The sequence below is a fragment of the Microcebus murinus genome, chromosome 9 (assembly GCF_040939455.1).
Source record: "Microcebus murinus isolate Inina chromosome 9, M.murinus_Inina_mat1.0, whole genome shotgun sequence".
Lineage (NCBI taxonomy): Eukaryota > Metazoa > Chordata > Mammalia > Primates > Cheirogaleidae > Microcebus > Microcebus murinus.
The window spans coordinates 29,576,024-29,594,261 of NC_134112.1; the positions used below are offsets into that span (position 1 = coordinate 29,576,024).

General features: G+C 38.9%; 1 protein-coding gene across 1 annotated transcript in view; it reads right to left on the reverse strand.

The window, feature by feature from the left end:
• The window catches only part of DNAH11 (dynein axonemal heavy chain 11), a 311,756-nt gene that overhangs the window by 23,244 nt on the left and 270,274 nt on the right, over positions 1 to 18,238 (reverse strand). Inside the window, exons 69-74 of the mRNA XM_076006379.1 lie at positions 16,611 to 16,781; positions 14,125 to 14,247; positions 12,252 to 12,445; positions 10,932 to 11,080; positions 9,912 to 10,039; positions 6,049 to 6,276 (exon numbers count right to left, since the gene is read on the reverse strand). Of these exons, the coding sequence (XP_075862494.1) occupies positions 6,049 to 6,276; positions 9,912 to 10,039; positions 10,932 to 11,080; positions 12,252 to 12,445; positions 14,125 to 14,247; positions 16,611 to 16,781 (993 nt within the window). The remainder of the gene's footprint in view (positions 1 to 6,048; positions 6,277 to 9,911; positions 10,040 to 10,931; positions 11,081 to 12,251; positions 12,446 to 14,124; positions 14,248 to 16,610; positions 16,782 to 18,238) is intronic.

Here is an 18,238-nt window from a genome sequence, read left to right on the forward strand (position 1 = left end):
CTACAGAGGTAAGAAGTAGTTTTAAGCATGGCTACCTATCCCATGAGACTGTCTATGTGGCATTTGCCAGAGTGTTAATTTAAGAGGAATCCTTTCATTTTGCTTCAGTTACTCTTCCGAATGCTTCTAAGTTCACTAGAAAATGAGACAATTCATTTTAACCGTGTTAATATTGCTTGACATCATTTTTTTATGGAAAAATTTCCGTGTAAAATCTGGATGACATGGCCGGGTGCGGTGGCTCACGCCTGTAATCCTAGCACTCTGGGAGGCTGACGCGGGGCGGATTGCTCAAGGTCAGGAGTTCAAAACCAGCCTGAGCAAGAGTGAGACACCGTCTCTACTATAAATAGAAAGAAATTAATTGGCCAACTAAAAAAACTACAGGCATAGTGGTGCATGCCTGTAGTCCCAGCTACTTGGGAGGCTGAGGCAGCAGGATTGCTTTAGCCCAGGAGTTTGAGGTTGCTGTGAGCTAGGCTGACCCCACAATACTTACTATAGCCTGGGCAACAAAGCCAGACTCTGTCTCAAAAATAAATAAATAAAAATAAAAAATAAAACCTGGATGACATAGGTCATCGTCTTAGTTTTCATCACTGTAGTGGAATGCTATCTGGCTGGATGTTAGTTAACCACAGCTACCCATTCTTCCCTGGTTCCATGGTAATAGAAATCCCTGGGCATGTGGCCACCCATTGCAACAATGTTTTCCAGCCTCCCTTGAAGCCAGATGTGTCATATGACCAAGTTTTTGCCAATAGAATTTGAGCACAAGTGGTGTGTATAACTTCCACGTCATTTGCTTACAAAGACATTTCTTGCTCTGGTTGTCATCCTTTTCTACAGAACCTTGAGTTAGGTACCGCAGAGGTGCCCATCAGTTTGGGGGTGAGAGAAACAAATTCTTATCTTCATTGAATCACTATAGCTTTGATTCTCTTTCTTATGGCAGCTTAGCCTGTACCTTAACTAACACAATTACTATGACATATGGTTTCCTTCCAATGAACTAAAAATAAAATTCATTGCTTGGATGACTGGATGACATAGGGAAGATTGGAAAACATGTGCCCTATAGACTAAACCTGTGAGATATTATTTGAAAATGCAAGCCAGGTGCAGTGGCTCACATCTATAATCCTAGAATTTTGGAAGGCTGAGGTGGGATCGCTTGAGGCCAAAAATTCGAGACCAGCCTGGGCAATATAGTGAGACCCACCCTCCCATCTCTACAAAAAATTGGCCAGGCATGGAGGCATGCACCTATAGTCTCAGCTATTTGGAGACTGAGGCAGAACTGCTTAGACCCAGGAGTTGGAGGCTGTAGTGAGTTATGACGACACCACCACACTCTAGCCTGGGCAAGAGAGCCCTATCTTTACAAAAAAATAAAAAAAAATGCAGAGGGAAAGCTGAAAGTTGACCTAGTATGCTACATTGATAAGGTTATGGCCCATTTATAGAATTAAAAGGAGGAAAACAGCTGTCTAATCTATGGCTTAAAAGTAATACTTTACGCATTCTCAGATTTGGGAGTTCTGGGAGGCAAGCAAGGAAGAGAAGTTGAGGGCCACTCCTTCAGCTGGTCTTGAGCAGCAGGGGAAGAAGAGGCCAAACTTTGCACTTTCCTGCCTAGTCCTTTGAAGTGGTCAAACTACAGCCAGTTCACATTTAAAATGGATCCGGCAACTTGGGCCATGTACAAAGCATATTTAGGACCTTTGGGAGTAGGAGTTCACACATGGTTTTCCAGGGGACTTCTGGTACTAACCCAAGGCTGTATTTGTCCTATGGGCTATTGCTTCTTTCTATAGAGCTTTCAGCAGCACCAGGGCTTCCACCTGATACAGTTCTGGAACTGGCCAGGCTACATGCAGTGCAGGCCCAACTAAATCACTAGGCCGTTCTAAGTCACTAGGCCATTTTTAGGTAATTTATGGATTTTGGAAATAAAAATCATTAAGAATAACTTTTCCATAACTAAATATCAAGTAAAATGCAAACTTGTAAAGGAAGAAAAGAGAAACCATATAATTAGAATTAATCTTGACAGATAGAAAAAATATATTACTTCTAAATGTAAGAAATTTCTGGGAGAATCAATGTCATTATCAAAATTTTACTTTGAAATTTTGATCTAACAAGTCATTTAATACCCTTTTAAATTACAGATAGTCCACAGAAAAACTCAAGGCACTATAATAACTAAGTATTCAATCTGTATTTCATATAACTTACTTGGCTTATTCCCCAGTGCTAAAATAGAAACATAAGTCAATGCCCATTTTATTATGCTCTAGTAACGTTAACATAGGAAGAAAATATGAATCAGGCTTTCCTAAGAAAAAGTACGAGCCCACCTACCATTCCACATAACAGGCCAGTTGTATTTTTATAAACCAGGTGATAAGCAAATTAGTATAAAAAATATACAAACAGCATTGTGAACAGAGAACAGGCGCGCACACACACACACACACACACACACACAAAATAGGGCTATATGTACAAAGCTGCCAACCTTAGTCTCACAATTATCAATCATTAATATTTGTTTCTACCTCTGAATTTTATAGAAAAATAAATCTATATTATTATTCTAAAAAATATGATTATCTGGGTTTGAAAGGAGCCCAAACAATACTCCTTTATGACATCTTCTTCAAGAGACAGATGCTATTGAGCTGAAAACGGTATAGGTAGGTCACAGCTTACATAAAATGGTTCTTTACATCTCAGACACTTAATGATCAGATTTGCATAAATATTCTGGAATAGATAAAGCACTAATATTAAACTTTGTTCATTTTCAATACACATGCCAAACTTTAGAGGTAAATTCTAATTTGAGGAAAAAGAATAAAAATATAGATTTAACTTGATTTGAAAATTAAAGCATGCAAAACAAAAACACTCAAATAGGATAATTTATATATCTAGACCTTGGGTGCTTCTCTCAGCTGAGAGGGACACGCAGGCAACAGGAGCAACTGGGACTCATTTGCCTAACCCAAATGGTGACAATGAAGATAGTATTCATCACTCTCTGTCCATGTCACAGGCTTTAACAAGATCAGGCCATGGCAGTGACACAGAATGCCCTAGATGACACAAGATGACTTAGGAAAGGAGGATGTCTGTAATAGAAACCACTAATTGCCTAAAGTGTCTTCTTGCTCATTTTTAGCAGGGCATATGGCTACTTAAGATAAATTTACTTTTCCCAGACTCTCTTGCAGGTAGGTAACACAATGTGACTAAGTTTGACCCATGGCATGAAAGGAATTACATAATAAGTTGAATTACATAACTTGAATAACAACTACATTTTGTTTTCTAACATAATGACAGGTCTGCATTCTTAAAAGACTCTTTACAATTTTATTAAGTAAATGTTTTTGAAATTTGCTGAATATCTAATAATGAAAGCTGTTGTTTTTGTTTTATCATTTGTATATTTGAGAACTGCCAGAATGGAATTTTAATCAATACTATAAACTACTATGTTTCCCCATTAGCAGGTAATTTCTAATATTATATTATTAAGTATAAGATTGATCTAGAACAATTATTCTCTCCCAAAGTTTTTGTTTTTAAATAAAGAAGGTCTATTGAATTTTATCAAAAGCATTTATCTTAGGTCATACTATTTTTCTTCATCTCATTTACATAGTTGTACCTATAAATGATATACATAATGCTAAAATATTATTGTATACTAAAATAATCTGACATGACTGTGATAAATGGCTATCTTACTACACATTTGAATTCTGTTCATTTGCTAGTATTTGATTTAGTATTATGAAGTTCAAATTCATGGGTGTCTTAGTTCATTTGTGTTACTATAAAGGAATGCCTAAGGCTGGGTAATTTTACAAAGAAAAGAGGTTTGCGTGGCTCACGGTTCTGCAGGCTGTACAAGAAACATAGCACCAGCATTTGCTCAGCTCCTGGTGAGGTCCTCAGGCTGCTTCCACTCATGGTGAAAGGCAAAGGGGAACTGGTGTGCGCAGAGATCACACGGTGAGAGAGGAAGCAAGAAAGAGAGAAGGTGCCAGGCTCTTTATCACAAATAGCTTTGCCAAGAACAGAATAAGAACTCACTCATCACTCTGAGAATAGCACTAAGCCATTCATGAGGTATGCACCCCTGTAACCCAAACACTTCCCATTATGCCCTGCCTCCACCACTGGGGACCAAATTTTATCATGAGCTTTAGAGGTCAAATATCCAAGCTATAGCAATAGGTCAGTGTTTTGATTTGTGATTTTCCTGCTTTATGTCTTTTTTTTATCAAAATCATATTGTTTTGATAGTATTGGCTAGATAAAGCTATTATCTAACTTCTCTTTATAAATTACCCAGTTTCAGGTATTACTTTATGGCAATGCAAAATGGACTAACACATTACCAAAAAAGCTGAAAGAGAATTGGGCTGAAGTATATTTGTTCGTGAAATGCTCACTTTTCACGAATAAAGACAATTGTTTTAGAAGATGGATAAATCCTATTTAAATATATCGAATTCTTCTTGTGCTTACTTTGAGAAATAGCTAGAAAATGTCTTAAATGGCTGGAAATTATAAATTAAGGGATGAGTAAAAAAGAAATATATGTCTGCCATAGCCCATAAAAAAGGTATATTGAAATATTTAAAAGATCCAAGAATATGTTTTGAGTGCCTACTATTTACATAGTGTGTATGTTTGTGAGTGTGTGTGTGTGTGTGTAGGCTACATATTAATCAATTATTTAGTTAAGTAATTAACTGTATTCTTCAACACTGTATTCTTAGGTAGCCACTTATTATAATTATCATAATTCCTTCCTAATGTTGGTTTGGGTATTGATCCGAAGCTACCTGAAAAAAGCATGTTGGCATGCTTCATAGAAAATAACAACACTTCTAATAGAAGGCTGAATATTTATCACCAAATCATATGTATTTCCTCTTTAGGGTTCATTCTACTCTCCTATAAAAGTGCTATTTATCAATGATTTTAAAAATCAGAGGAAGGAGTGGGATCTCAGAACCATAGCAACAAAGGGAACAAAGACTCAATTGTGATACAGACAGATATGATAATTTGGGTAAAGAGAATTATGGTAATAATGGTATCATGAATTTATGTATGTATTATATATTATATGCATTTGTTTTATTTGGGGAAGACATGAACATATAAATAAGAAATTATCATAGATATAACCTGAAAAGAGGGGCTTTAAACTTACTACTATCAAAACCAATATAAAACATTATATCAAAATTTTTCCCAAGTAGTTATTGTTATCATCATCAATAAGATTAACAGTGGCTTCTCCTCTTTCTGTGGTAAAAAATACTCGTCTGTCACATTTATCTTCAAGAAGCAGGTTCCTTGGCCAGGCTCGGTGCCTCACACCTGTAATCCTAGCACTCTGGGAGCCCGAAGCAGGCAAATTGCTCAAGGTCAGGAGTTGGAAACCAGCCTGAGCAAGAATGAGACCCCATCTCTACTACAAATAAAAAGAAATTAATTGGCCAACTAATATATATAGAACAATTAGCCAGGCATGGTGGTGCATGCCTGTAGTCCCAACTACTTGGGAGGCTGAGGCAGAAAGATTGCTTGAGCCCAGGAGTTTGAGGTTGCTGTAAGCTAGGCTGATGCCACGGCACTCACTCTAACCTGGGCAACAGAGTGAGACTCTGTCTTAAAAATAAATAAATAAATAAAATCAAATAAAAAAAAAGAAGCAGGTTCCTTAAAAAATTACCTAGTTTGTTCTCTTTACACACATAGCAGTATATAGCAGTAATTTTCTTAGTTTTAGGGTGGAACTTAAATGTATTTCTAGTCATTCAAATAAGGAATGACAAGTGAAATTCTTTCCAGAGATTAAAATATACCACACCAAACACACACACACACACACACACAAACATCAAGATTTCGCTTCATCCCTTTAAATGACACACCAGAGTTGGTGATGGTCCCCACAGTTTTGTGAGAAGATTCTGACACTATTATCAGACCAGACTGCTTCTGCTTTTTTACCTGATCAAAGTTATAGAGGGCAGCATGCAAATTGGCCAGCATTCCTGTGGGGGGTTCATTAGTGATCTTGATGGAATTTTCCAGAAGTCCTTGAGGGATGATATGCTCATTTGGCGTAGGTGCAGAATCAGCACTCATGAAAACCCTGTAATCTCTGTGGCTTCCTTGGCTGAATCTTTCAAGGAGTTTCTCCAAGGTTCCTAACCACTTGGCTACCAAATGGACATTCTGAAAGATAGTATGGTTTATAATTCCTGTTAAATTGAAGTATATTATTTGAATTGTAGGATTACAACATTTTCCTATATACTAATGTGTTGAAAACTCAGAGAACCATGATTTAAATGTTCCTTTACTATCATGTCAGAAAAAGGAAAAAAAAATCCAAAAGAGAATTAAACATTGAACATATCACTGCAAATCACCACAGGTTCTTTTTGTAAACCCAAATCTCCACCCAATATATGTACCTACTTCAAACACCCTCCAGTCACTTCTAAGATGGAGTTGCTTAATACTTTTCTTTGTTATAGTTCAAACACAATGACTGAAACATACCTGGGTTAGTTTGATAGAGTGTAAAAACTAGAAGCTGGAAATGTACCTGATCACCCACTTCATTGTTTCTGATGGAAACCTCCTCTACTCAAACTTCTACTCATTAATGTATGAACTCAAAAGACTATAAGGGCAGAAAGGTTAGCTGAAAAAGAAAGTAATCACTCATTGTTAAGATGCTCTGCATATGCCTAACACAGAGCTGTGGAATTTTTCTTAAATCCCATAGCTGTCAGAAATCACAAAAAACAAACAAAAAAAACAAATGGTAATGCCATCATCATTCTTTGCATTTCAGCTTTATGATTCACAAATTTGCTCCTCCAATGCAAAACACCTACAGGGTACAACTTGGTTGTTGGTGCCAGGAGAGAGGTGTAAAGTCCATACCTTGCATGCTCTCTGGCTTTGGAAAAGTTCTCGATACAGTAATTGAACCATCACACCCAGAGAGAGATAATCATTTCCAACAAAGAAAAACATTTAAGATTATAATAGCTACAAAAACAGAGGGAATGAAAGCAAACAAGGAAGGGAGTAGTAATGTAGGTAACCTTCTTAAAAATTTCTCTTGCAAAAAGACTATGCCAATTCAGCTGTTGACATTATTAGTCATTTATTCCCTGGGCAAATATTGAACACTGGCAGGTGTAATGGGCTGAACTGTGTCCCTCCCAAATTCATATGTTGAAGTCCTAACCCCCAATACCTCATAATGTGACCATACTTGGAGTTAGTGTCTTTAAAGAGGTAATCAAGGCTAAATGTGGCCATCATGAAGGGTCATAAATCAATACAACTGATGTCCTTATAAGAGGAGGAGATTAGGACACAGAAACGCAGAAGAAAAACCATGTGAAGACACAAGACAAGTCAGCCATCTAACAGGCCAGGGAGAGAGGCCTCTGAAAATCGATCGATCGTGCTGACAGCGTGATGTCAGATTTCCAGCCTCCAGAGCTGTGAGAAATTAAATTTTATTGTTTAAGCCACCCAGTCTGCGATACTTTGGTATGGCAGCCCTAGCAAAGTAACACGATAAATAAGGGCTCTACGTTTCCTGCCCTACATGCTTGTTCCTAGGTTATGAAAGCAACTTCTCACACCCAGTTGTGACTCACATAAAAGTTAACAACAGAAACAATAACAGGACCTGTCTTGTAAGCTCCATTATGTCTTCAGTCTTTGTCTTAAGGACCTTACTGGAAAAATTGATTTGAAACAAAAGTAAAAATATTCTAGGCAGTGAGTTTGGAATCAGGGGTCAGAAAACCTCCAAGTGAGCCATCACGGAACACAGGTATACTTCAAAACCCAGCCTGGTAACCATTCTCAAAGATACTGGCGTTGGAACTGGCTAGATTCATATGCCTATCTGTCCAATGACAACAGTGCCTGTGCAACGTTTTTAGGCAATCTATGTGCCTTAAAAACAACCCATTTTGCCCATGAAAAATGATTTTAATATCCATTATGTTAATGCACAAACCTTCTGATGTGCATACCTTTGTAAAAGTTTTCTCTGGAGTATGAGTTTTGCATAAAATACTAGCTAAACACCCATAATCAGATCATTATAATTGACCATAGTAGGGTTTGGGTAAGAACTAATTAACATGTACATATGTATCATATGCCTATGCTGACATAATGTAATGTAAATTATAAACAATAAAACAAGTTCCCATTATGTTGGTTTTCTCTTTCTTCAAAGTCCTGCTTCTCTTTTAACTGCTGATCAAAGGTGTACTAAAAACCTCTAGAAACTGGGATAGCCAAAAACCTGACATAATCTCTCCTCTCCAATTACTCTACGTGTGGGTAGCGGGGTGGGGAGTGAAGAGGTATAAACAGTTAAATTCTAGGTTACTGGCTTGCCACTAAGAACAGAAATCAAAGGTCAAAGACAAATATCCAAAAGTAAATCCTTAATAAAATAAAGTCTTTCAGGAATTTTTTTTTTTTTTTACTGGTAAAACTTATGATTTGAAGTTTTGTGGGCAACCAGTAGCTTGGCACAGATACAAAAATAACAGAAATATTTTATTTTGAATATGTTCCTTTGAGGATGACTATACCCCTTTTAGCGATCTCTCCAGTCTGGGCCACTGGGCACATGAGAACTCTCTCTTTTGTGGGAAGATCTTACCATCTACCAAATGGTCTAAGCATCAACTGCTGTCTCTGAAAAAAATAAACCCTCCACTGTTACCCATCTGATTCTGAGCCCTCAAAGGGGGTGCACTACTCCAAGTCCCCTTACAAAGGTCTCTATAAAGGCCTCATCTGAGCAGTGGGCATGGCTATCCCAGAGAGTTACGTTCCTGCAAACCTAAGTCCACCTGAACTCTGGGACGCTTCTGTACGAGCCCAGTTTTATTCCAAGCAGAAATGTAAAAAGCCTCAAACGTGGACCCTGGAGACACTGAGGGGCAGTGCTGTGTCTCTGCGGGAGGGTGGAGGCATGAGCTGGTGGAACGGATGTCACTGCTGCTAAACACACCTGGACTCAAAGGCCAGCTCTGCCACCTACTAGCTCAGTGCCCTTGAGACAGACTCTCCAGACCCCTCCAAGGCTCACCTTTCTCCTCTTCATGTGCAGAATGACAATACCTGTCCTCGAAGCTTTGCTACAATGATTAGAGCTAAGGCATCCTGTGAACTGCCTACTGAAGAGAACCTTTGGGATGACTAAACTGGAAAACGATGGCTGTCCTCAGAGCTGCTGAGACAGCCAGGGAGGCTTGCTATGGACAAAGCCAGCACATCTGGCAGGTGTCCCCTCAGGCTGGCCTGTGCTCCACTGGCTCCTGGAATCCCCAGCCAACGGGGCCACCCTAGTTCTAGATTCCTAGGCCCTATAATGTTAGCCCTAGAAGGGATAAAGGGTTTGTCTACTCTAATCCCTTTAATTCACAAAGGGAATGTAACACAACTCCTCAGAGTTGTATGAGATAACATACATTCGAAAAAGTCTCTGTCAACTTTAAAGCCACCTGCAATGTCAGCTACCACGATAACAGTGTTGGCAATCTAGACGAGCCTGTTTATCCCCGGGCACTACTGAGTGTTCCAGATATTAGTACGTCAGAAGGATGATGGGGCTTCTTCTAATATTTTTAATTTTAAAGCATAATGGCTAGACAGCCTCTCAAAAGATGGCACCCACTGCTGAGCCCCTCACCACTGTGGAGGTGTCATGAATGCTGACAGACAGCTAGACCTCTGCAAATCACCGTGCGTGCTGGTGTTAAAGGATTGTTGGGTTGGTTAGGCCAGTGTTTTCCCTGAAACTTAATACTCACCTGGAGTATGACCCAGTGTCCTCCTTGGGAGGCTTTCTCCAGTGCCATTTCTGCCACCATCTCCTGACCTTGTCCTAAAGACACATTGTGGAATTTTCCAGAGTCGATTGTAAACCCAAGTTTTTTGCCTGTGGGAGAAGACACCAAGATTCAGAGGAGGCGTCAGTCAAATAGGGGTAAGAGGAGTCTGGGGTTACATGGTCCAGTGTACACCTATGGTCACTGCTGCCATCTGCTAGGTCACTTTCCTCAAGCAGCCAAACTACACCTCTGAGGTATCCACAAGCAGCATTTTCAGCTCTCAACAGCTGCCTCACTGCAAGCGTTAGAAAAGCCAATGGAAACCAGTTCCTCTGGTTTTATGATAATGAAGCTTTTGACATTTTGATAGATGGCAGGCATTATTATGGGGCTTTATAGACTCTTGCAGGAGTAGCAAAGCATTTCCCTCATAAAAAGGAGCAACATGTGGTAGATATCACATCATTTTTTGAAGGATCGGTTCATTGGGTAAATGCACAAGCCTCTCACCTTGTGAGCCTGCGTTTAAATTGAGCACAGTCAGGTCACAGCTATATTAACCTGGTATTCTTGGTGTAGGCCGTGGGGAATAGTAATCTAGAGCACAAAGCGACAGTGCCTTGCACAATCAAATAGACTGGCTCTAATGACCATTATTTAGTCACAGGGGGCACAAGATTACATGAGCATGGAGAAAATTGCCCTCTGGCCCTCATATATAGTCAAAAGGTATAAAACAGTACAAAAGAAACTTGCATTATGCCAACCAGAGGAATGTTCCATTTGAACATTTCTTCAGACTATGGTGTTATTAGCCTTTCATTTTCCATATACCCAATCTCCAACATATGAAAAAAAAATTAAAAAGAAACTAAGATAACTGAGAACTGAAAGGAGGGGAAGGTGGGTGGTGGGTGAAAAGGAGGGAAGGAGGGAGGGAAGGAGGGAGGGAAGGTGGGAGGGCGGGTGGGCGGGCCAGCAGGCCTCCTGGCCACTCACCAAGAATCTCTAGGTCTTTAAGGGCATCTACCCCTGGGGACAGGATGAAGAATATCGGGGTGGCCGGGCTGCTTTCTTCAAATGCTTTAACTAAATCCAATCTGGTCCTCTCCACGTACTTTGTACCCAGTTTTTCCTCCACGAAATTTCTATAAAAAAGAATAGAAAAAACATGATCAGTGCTTCTGACCTTAAAAAGCATCACCACTTAGATAAAGCTTACAGAAAATCAGCAACCTTATGATTATACAGGATGTCTTGTTAGAATGACAATATAAACCCAACTAGATGTATGCAGTAGGTGTATCAATGAAAGCTCTGAAAATCAGAAGGCTATGTTCCATTTTGGGGGGCTCCTGAGACCCCCTCCCTGAGTAACATCAGCCTGCTGATGGCTTTGTATCCCCCAAATCCCCTGCCAGATTCCCCCATTTCTTATTAACAGTTTATTAGATTTGCCACAGTGCAATTTTCCAGCCTGCTGGGCTTCTCATGAATATACAAATGCTTTTGGGGGTGTTTCTAACACAGGGAAGCTCAATTAAGCAGGGATTATTTTCCAGCAGCATCAAATTCAGCAGAAAGTAAGTACTACTAAGCAGAATTAACTTGTAAAGTAGGCTTCGGCAGAGGCTCCTGCAAAGGGAAAATTGGTCGAACTAGACAAAGCGAAGGGAAAAAAAAAAACCTTGAGGCACATGAATATGGCTGAAAAAAAGAGGAGCACAATAGGGAAGGAAGTTGAGAACTCTTTGGTTGGTGAATTCAAATTAGAATAAGACTTGTGTGAATTAAGCAGCAAATTACCATTTAGAAGCTAAGAGGGCAAAGGAAACGGACACTTGAACCAAGATGTAGACAGGGGTTTCTGCTTTTAAATTGCATTGGTTGTAACGTTGTAGGACTACGGTGTCTCCACGAAAGGAATTCATTTTTGTTTGACATGCAAAATCTTTGGAGCCAAAATGCCACCACTGAATAAAGTCCATGGAAATTACACTTGGATAATTCATGCTCCTGGCCTCTGAACTCTGCTGACACCCATCTCTCTTCCAAGAATATTTCCATCAGTTCTCCATCTCCCCTACTGATTTCAGAATGAAGCTTTTCAGGAAGAATGTGCTGAGCCTGCCTACAGACTAGCACGCTGTTTAGTGGTTAGCCAATTTTAACAATAGCAGTCATTATAATATCTAAATCTCAGCAGAATCACTTCCCATGAATATGGACAGTAAACACCTCCACACCAGATACTTCTAACCCCTAAGACTAGGTTTACTCTATATTAACTTGCATTTCCAAAAATGCCAGCAGCCCCACCTGAGAGCATATGTCATTCTGTCAGGACGCAGTGCTCTCAAAATAATCAGCTTCTGTATTAAACTTTTCTTCTTCCATTCTTGTGGTAACTTTTCTTTCTCTGGACATTCGGATTCTACCCACTTCCTCCACTGCTTGGCAGATCCTTCCACATCTCGGTCTATGCCTCGAAATTCTTCTATAAGGGCAACTGCCTGGGAAACAGTAGGGAAATAGGTGAGAATGGGTGAACGATATGCCTTGAGATAAAGACTTGTGCATGTATCTAATCTAAACAAATTTCACTGGATGGTCTTTGCTTTCCTTTCAGATTTACCCTGCACCCTTTTCTGCTCTGTGTAGAAGGTGAGCTCAAAGGACAATTTGAACTAAGTTCCCCAGATCTCTGGCTCCACTGGGTTTGGCCAAAGGAAGACAATGGCAGGAGACTGCAGCACTAGAGAAGAGAGAGGAGGGGTTGTTTCCTCCCCAGCTCTTTTCTGCTGGGATGTGGTTTAGCAGGGACTATGTTCTTCTGCCAAAGGCCACAGCTCCTATAGGTTGGTTCCTTCTCGTAACTTCATTTCTCAGCAGTTCTTCCCTTTTTCCTTCCCCATTCCTGGTTGCTTCCCTTACCCTTATGGGTTGATTGCTCATACTACAAAAATATGCTCTTAGTTGAATCTCTTTATCACCACTTTGAATGTGCCATGAGTTTTCTTCTGAGATCCTGACTGATACGCATTTGAACTTGAACTTAGAATTCGAAAGTGGACAACCTAAATCAAAAATACTTACTAAAAAAACAAAATCCAAACATACTATAAAAAGGAATAAGACGGTTATTTTCAATGCATAGAAATGTTTTCTTAGAGAAAAGAGCAGGGCAGACTCAGCATATGTTCAACACCGTTATGAAACTCCAGAGTCTTGGAGCATAAACTCTTAACAGTAGAACCTTCTGACAGAAAAATGGAATAAGGATTGATAACTACAGCTGAAAAATGACTTTCACTTTTTTCTCTCTAATATTCTGATGTGCTTAAACATTTTGCAATGAGAATAAACTACTGCACTGTAATATAATTTGAAAAACTAGAAAAAGTGGACAAATATAATAAAAAGAAGAAAACAAAGAAGTTAGATTTAAGAAAAATTCTCATTTATATCACTTGACTTTTATCCAAGGTCCTGACAGACTGTGCATATTTATTAATAAATTTTCTACCCATACATGAGTTAAAAGCTGTTTGATTTCCAAATAAGACAATAATCAATTTAATAATATACAGATTAATTAAATAACACCACAGTAAATATATATATTTTTTATTTTCTTTGTATATTTTTCTTTTTTTTTTCTTCTGGCCTATTATGTGGGTACAAGTGTTAAGGTTACATATATTGCCCATGCCACCCTCCCCCCTCGAGTAAGAGGTATCTAATATATCATCACCTGTATTCTTTTTTTTTTTTTTTTTTTTGAGACAGAGTCTCACTTTCTTGCCCAGGCTAGAGTGAGTGCCGTGGCGTCAGCCTGGCTCACAGCAACCTCAATCTCCTGGGCTCAGTGATCCTACTGCCTCAGCCTCCCTAGTAGCTGGGACTACAGGCATGCACCACCATGCCCGGCTAATTTTTTTTGTATATATATTTTTAGTTGGTCAATTAATTTCTTTCTATATTTTGGTAGAGATGGGGTCTTGCTCAGGCTGGTTTTGAACTCCTGACCTCAAGCAATCCGCCCGCCTCGGCCTCCCAGGGTGCTAGGATTACAGGCGTGAGCCACCGTGCCCGGCCCATCACCTGTATTCTTTAAACTACATTTCTACATTGGAAAGGCCTAATATTAGAAACAAGATTTAGAAATTGAGAAGCCATGTTCCTTACATACCTTGATAGCACTCCATGACTGAGTCGTTAGGAAGTCAACAGGACTTGGATAAGTATGTTCAACTGTGAATCGAAGTAGGAAATCCAGTTCAAGGGGGTCAATCTCTTTCTTTCTCAGCAAAATCTTGATAGACAGAATTGAAAAGGATTATTTGGTTTACATCAAAATCATGGCACAGAAAGCAGTTACCATTTAACAGACATGATTGAAAAGGCAAAAGCAAGCCTGCTAACAATTCTGGCAGATGTCTGTCCTATAGCTGAAATAGGGAATCTTAGATTATGTCCAGGATCTCACAACCATGATTGGAAATCTAATAAAAAATAATTAAAATGGATGATTCATTCCAATCCTAACACCTATCCTATGAGCAACATATTTGAAATATGCTTTCCTATTTAGTCTTCTGCTGATAGATCAAACCTGTCTTAAAACTCATTATACAAAATGAGAAAGCCTCAGGTGACAATGGACTGAATTACTAAACAGAAGGTAGAGCTAATATTAAAAGTCAATTCTGATATAGAAATTATAATCAATAAACTATGAGCTATGTGAAAGATTTTTCTTATATGTGAGACTGAAAAAAATGAGAAATTGTTTTCCAGGCACAACTGAAACACATAATGAATTGGAACAAAATTTAGAAATTCTGATTACAGAATTGATAAAAAGGCCTTAGTACCTTTTAGAGGGTAAAAATGAAGTATTTCTAATTCCCATATAGAAACTATAATACAAAGTTAAACAGGTAGATTTTTTTTTAGTTTATTCTATTTTAAAATTCTAGATGTTTCAAAATGCATCATGGATGCATTAAAATAATATTTTATTTTATTGGATAATTAATTTTTCTTAATTTAGTTTATTTCAAAAAACAAGTAATCATCAGTATAGAAGCTGTGATTTACTAGACTGTCAGAATTTGGGACAGCTTAAAATTTATCTATGGCTTCCAAAGGGAAGTTTCCAATAGATGTACATGTCATGTATTATCACCCTTGGCCTTTTCCTGTTAATAAAAGGTATGTGTAAAAACAAGCGTTTCATTTTGTAATGCCTTGCTCCTGTTTATTGCATACATTCTAAAACACCCGTATTCATATATTCTTATAGAATCCAAAGGAATCCATGAATACAAACAATATTGAAAGAGAAGTCACAGTTTATCATTATCAACTACAGGTGTTTATAAAGTGCCTTTGGGCAAGGCATTTTGGAGGATATAAAATAGGTAAGACACAGACTTTAAGGTTTGGACTAATGGAAAATGCCATGTAGCAAACTAGCGAATGAAAGGACATTTTTATTTTATCCAAAACTGTGGTCCTCAAGGTTTTGTTTTGTTTTTTCCATATCATGGACATCTTTATTTGAACAAAGTCTTTTGTACAAGGCCTTATGAAAAAGAGTAAAAGAAACCGGAATCACTGAAGGTGGAGTGAAAACCCTGGAGCTCTCCTTACCCATTCACCATTGTGTATGTGTGTTTTTTAATTTTAGTATTATCTTTAGTTGACAAATAATTTTATGCATATTTATGGAGCATAATGCGATGCTTTGATATATGTTTATATCATGGATTGGTTAAATCAAGCTAATTAACACATCCATCACCCCAGATATCATTTTTTTTTATGGTGAGAACATTTAAAATCTACTCTAATAGCAATTTTGAAAACTACATTAACTATACAGAATGAAATACTATTCAACTTTAAAAAAGAAAGAAATTCTGTCATTTGCTATAGCATGGATGAACCCATTCACTGTCTTTTTTTTTTTTTTTTTTTTTTTTTTTTTTTTTTTTTTGGAGACAGGGTCTCCTCTGTTGCCGGGGCTGGAGTGCAATGACATCATCATAGCTCATAGCAACCTCAAACTCCTGAGCTCAAGCCAGCCTCTTGCCGCAGTCTCTCCCGAGTAGCTGGGACTACACACATACCACCACACCTGGCTAATTTTTTTTAAAAAAATTTGTATCAATAGGGTCTCACTATGTTGCTCAGGCTGGTCTCAAACTCCTGGCCTCAAGTGATCCCCCCACCTCGGCCTCCCAAAGTGCTGGGATTACAAGTGTGAGCCACCATGCCCACCCCCTTTCACTGTTTTCTAAAAAGACTCTGAGAAACTCCCAGGACTACTCAGATCTGGACATATAACCTTGATCTCAAAGAATCTTCCTGGTACTACCTGCACAGTTCTTTATGGGACCCAAGAAGGTGAAGAGACTGTCTCATTGGTGTTTTTCAGGACGACGGCTGTGGCAGGAGCTTAATGCACACACCCACCCAAACCAAAGCACTGGGACCAAGGAGAAGACTGTCACACGCCCAAGCTCCCTGTAGGAAAAACGCAGACTCTTTGCAAGCCACCAAGGGCTTCCAAAAGAGGTGCCTGCGCTTTCCTGCAGGAGTAAAAGACATAATAAGCAGAGGTGTCTGCCTTTGGTTCTGGGGATGCTTTTGAGCAACTGATCTCCTTACCTGAAAAGCCATCTGGGACAGGAAGGTGAGCTTGTCCTTCTCAAACAGCGCCTGGCTGGTGCATAGGAAGATGGCGTGGGTGATGCGCTCTGTAAGGACAGAGATGCGCCCCTGCACGTCTTCTACCTTGTCAGCCTGCCCGATCGCTCTGTGGAACAGCACGTTAAAAGCCTGGGAAAGTTAATGCGACCGTTAAAGGGTGACAATCGATGCCTGGATGTCTAACTAGCCCCAGACACATGGGGTGACAGTTTGAAGTTTTATCTATAGGGAGAGGAGGATTTTTAGGATGACAGTACAAGCTCTTGAAACAGTTTCTGGCACATGGTACATGCTCATGAAGTGTCTACTGTGGTTACTGAGTATCACTAATACGAGTCCATGAAATCGGCCCACATCTCCTTCCTAGCAAGTGAACTGCACCATCCTCTCTCCCTCTGCTCATGTACTTTTTTAAAAAAATGGTTTTTATTTTTAATTGTGGTAAAATACACATAAAATTTACCATCGTAACAATTTTAAGTGTACATACATTAAGTTCAGTAGCGTTAAGTACCTTAACACTGTTGTGCAACCAATATCCATAACTTTTTTATTTTGCAAAACTGAAACTCTGTACCCATTAAACAACTGTCCATTCTCTTCTCCCCCAGTCTCTGGCAACCCCCATTCTACTTTCTGTTTCTATGAGTTTGACTACTCTAGGTACCTCATAGAAGTGGAATCATCCAGTCTTTTTGTGACTAGCTTCTTTCACTTGGGACAATGTACTTAAGGTTCATACATGTTGTAGCGTGTGTTAGAATTTCCTTCATTCTTAAGGCTAAATAATATTCCATTGCATGTACATACCACCCTTGGTTAATCCATTCATCCATGTATGGACATTTGGGTTGCTTCCACCTTTTGGCTAAACAATGCTGGTATGAATATGGGTATTCAGACATCTCTTAGAGACCCTCTTTCTTTGGATATATAGCCAGGAGCAGAATTGCTGGATCATATGGTAATTCTATTTTTAATTTTTGAGAAGCTGCTATAGTGTTTTCCTTAGCAGCTGCACCATTTTACAGTCACACCAACAGTGCACAAAGGCTCCAATTTTTCCAAGTCCTCACCAACACTTATTTTATTTTTTGATAGTGACCATCCTAATGGATGTGAGGTGTTATCTCATTGTGGTTTTGATTTGCATCTCCCTAACAATTAGTTATGTTGAACATTAATTCATATGGTTGTTAGTCATTTGTATATCTTCTTTGAAGAGATGTCTACTTAAGTCCTTAGCCTATTTATTAATCTAGTTGTTATTTTTGTTGTTTTGCTATTCTATCCGTGTACTTTTAAGATGCCCTTTGGTTCTCTCTCTCTCTTTTATTTTTTTTTGAGACCGAACCTTGCTCTGTTGCCCTAACTAGAGTGCAGTGGCATCATCATAGCTCCTGCCTCAGCCTCATCATCAATCCTCCTGCCTCAGCCAACCAGAGTGCTAGGATTACAGGCAAGAGCTATTGGGCCTGGCCTTTTCTTCCTTTTAAAGTCAATCTTGATATTTATTACTCTATTTCATTTCTTAGTAATAATGGGACCTTAGGATTTTTATATCTCTGTCTCTATATATGGACATG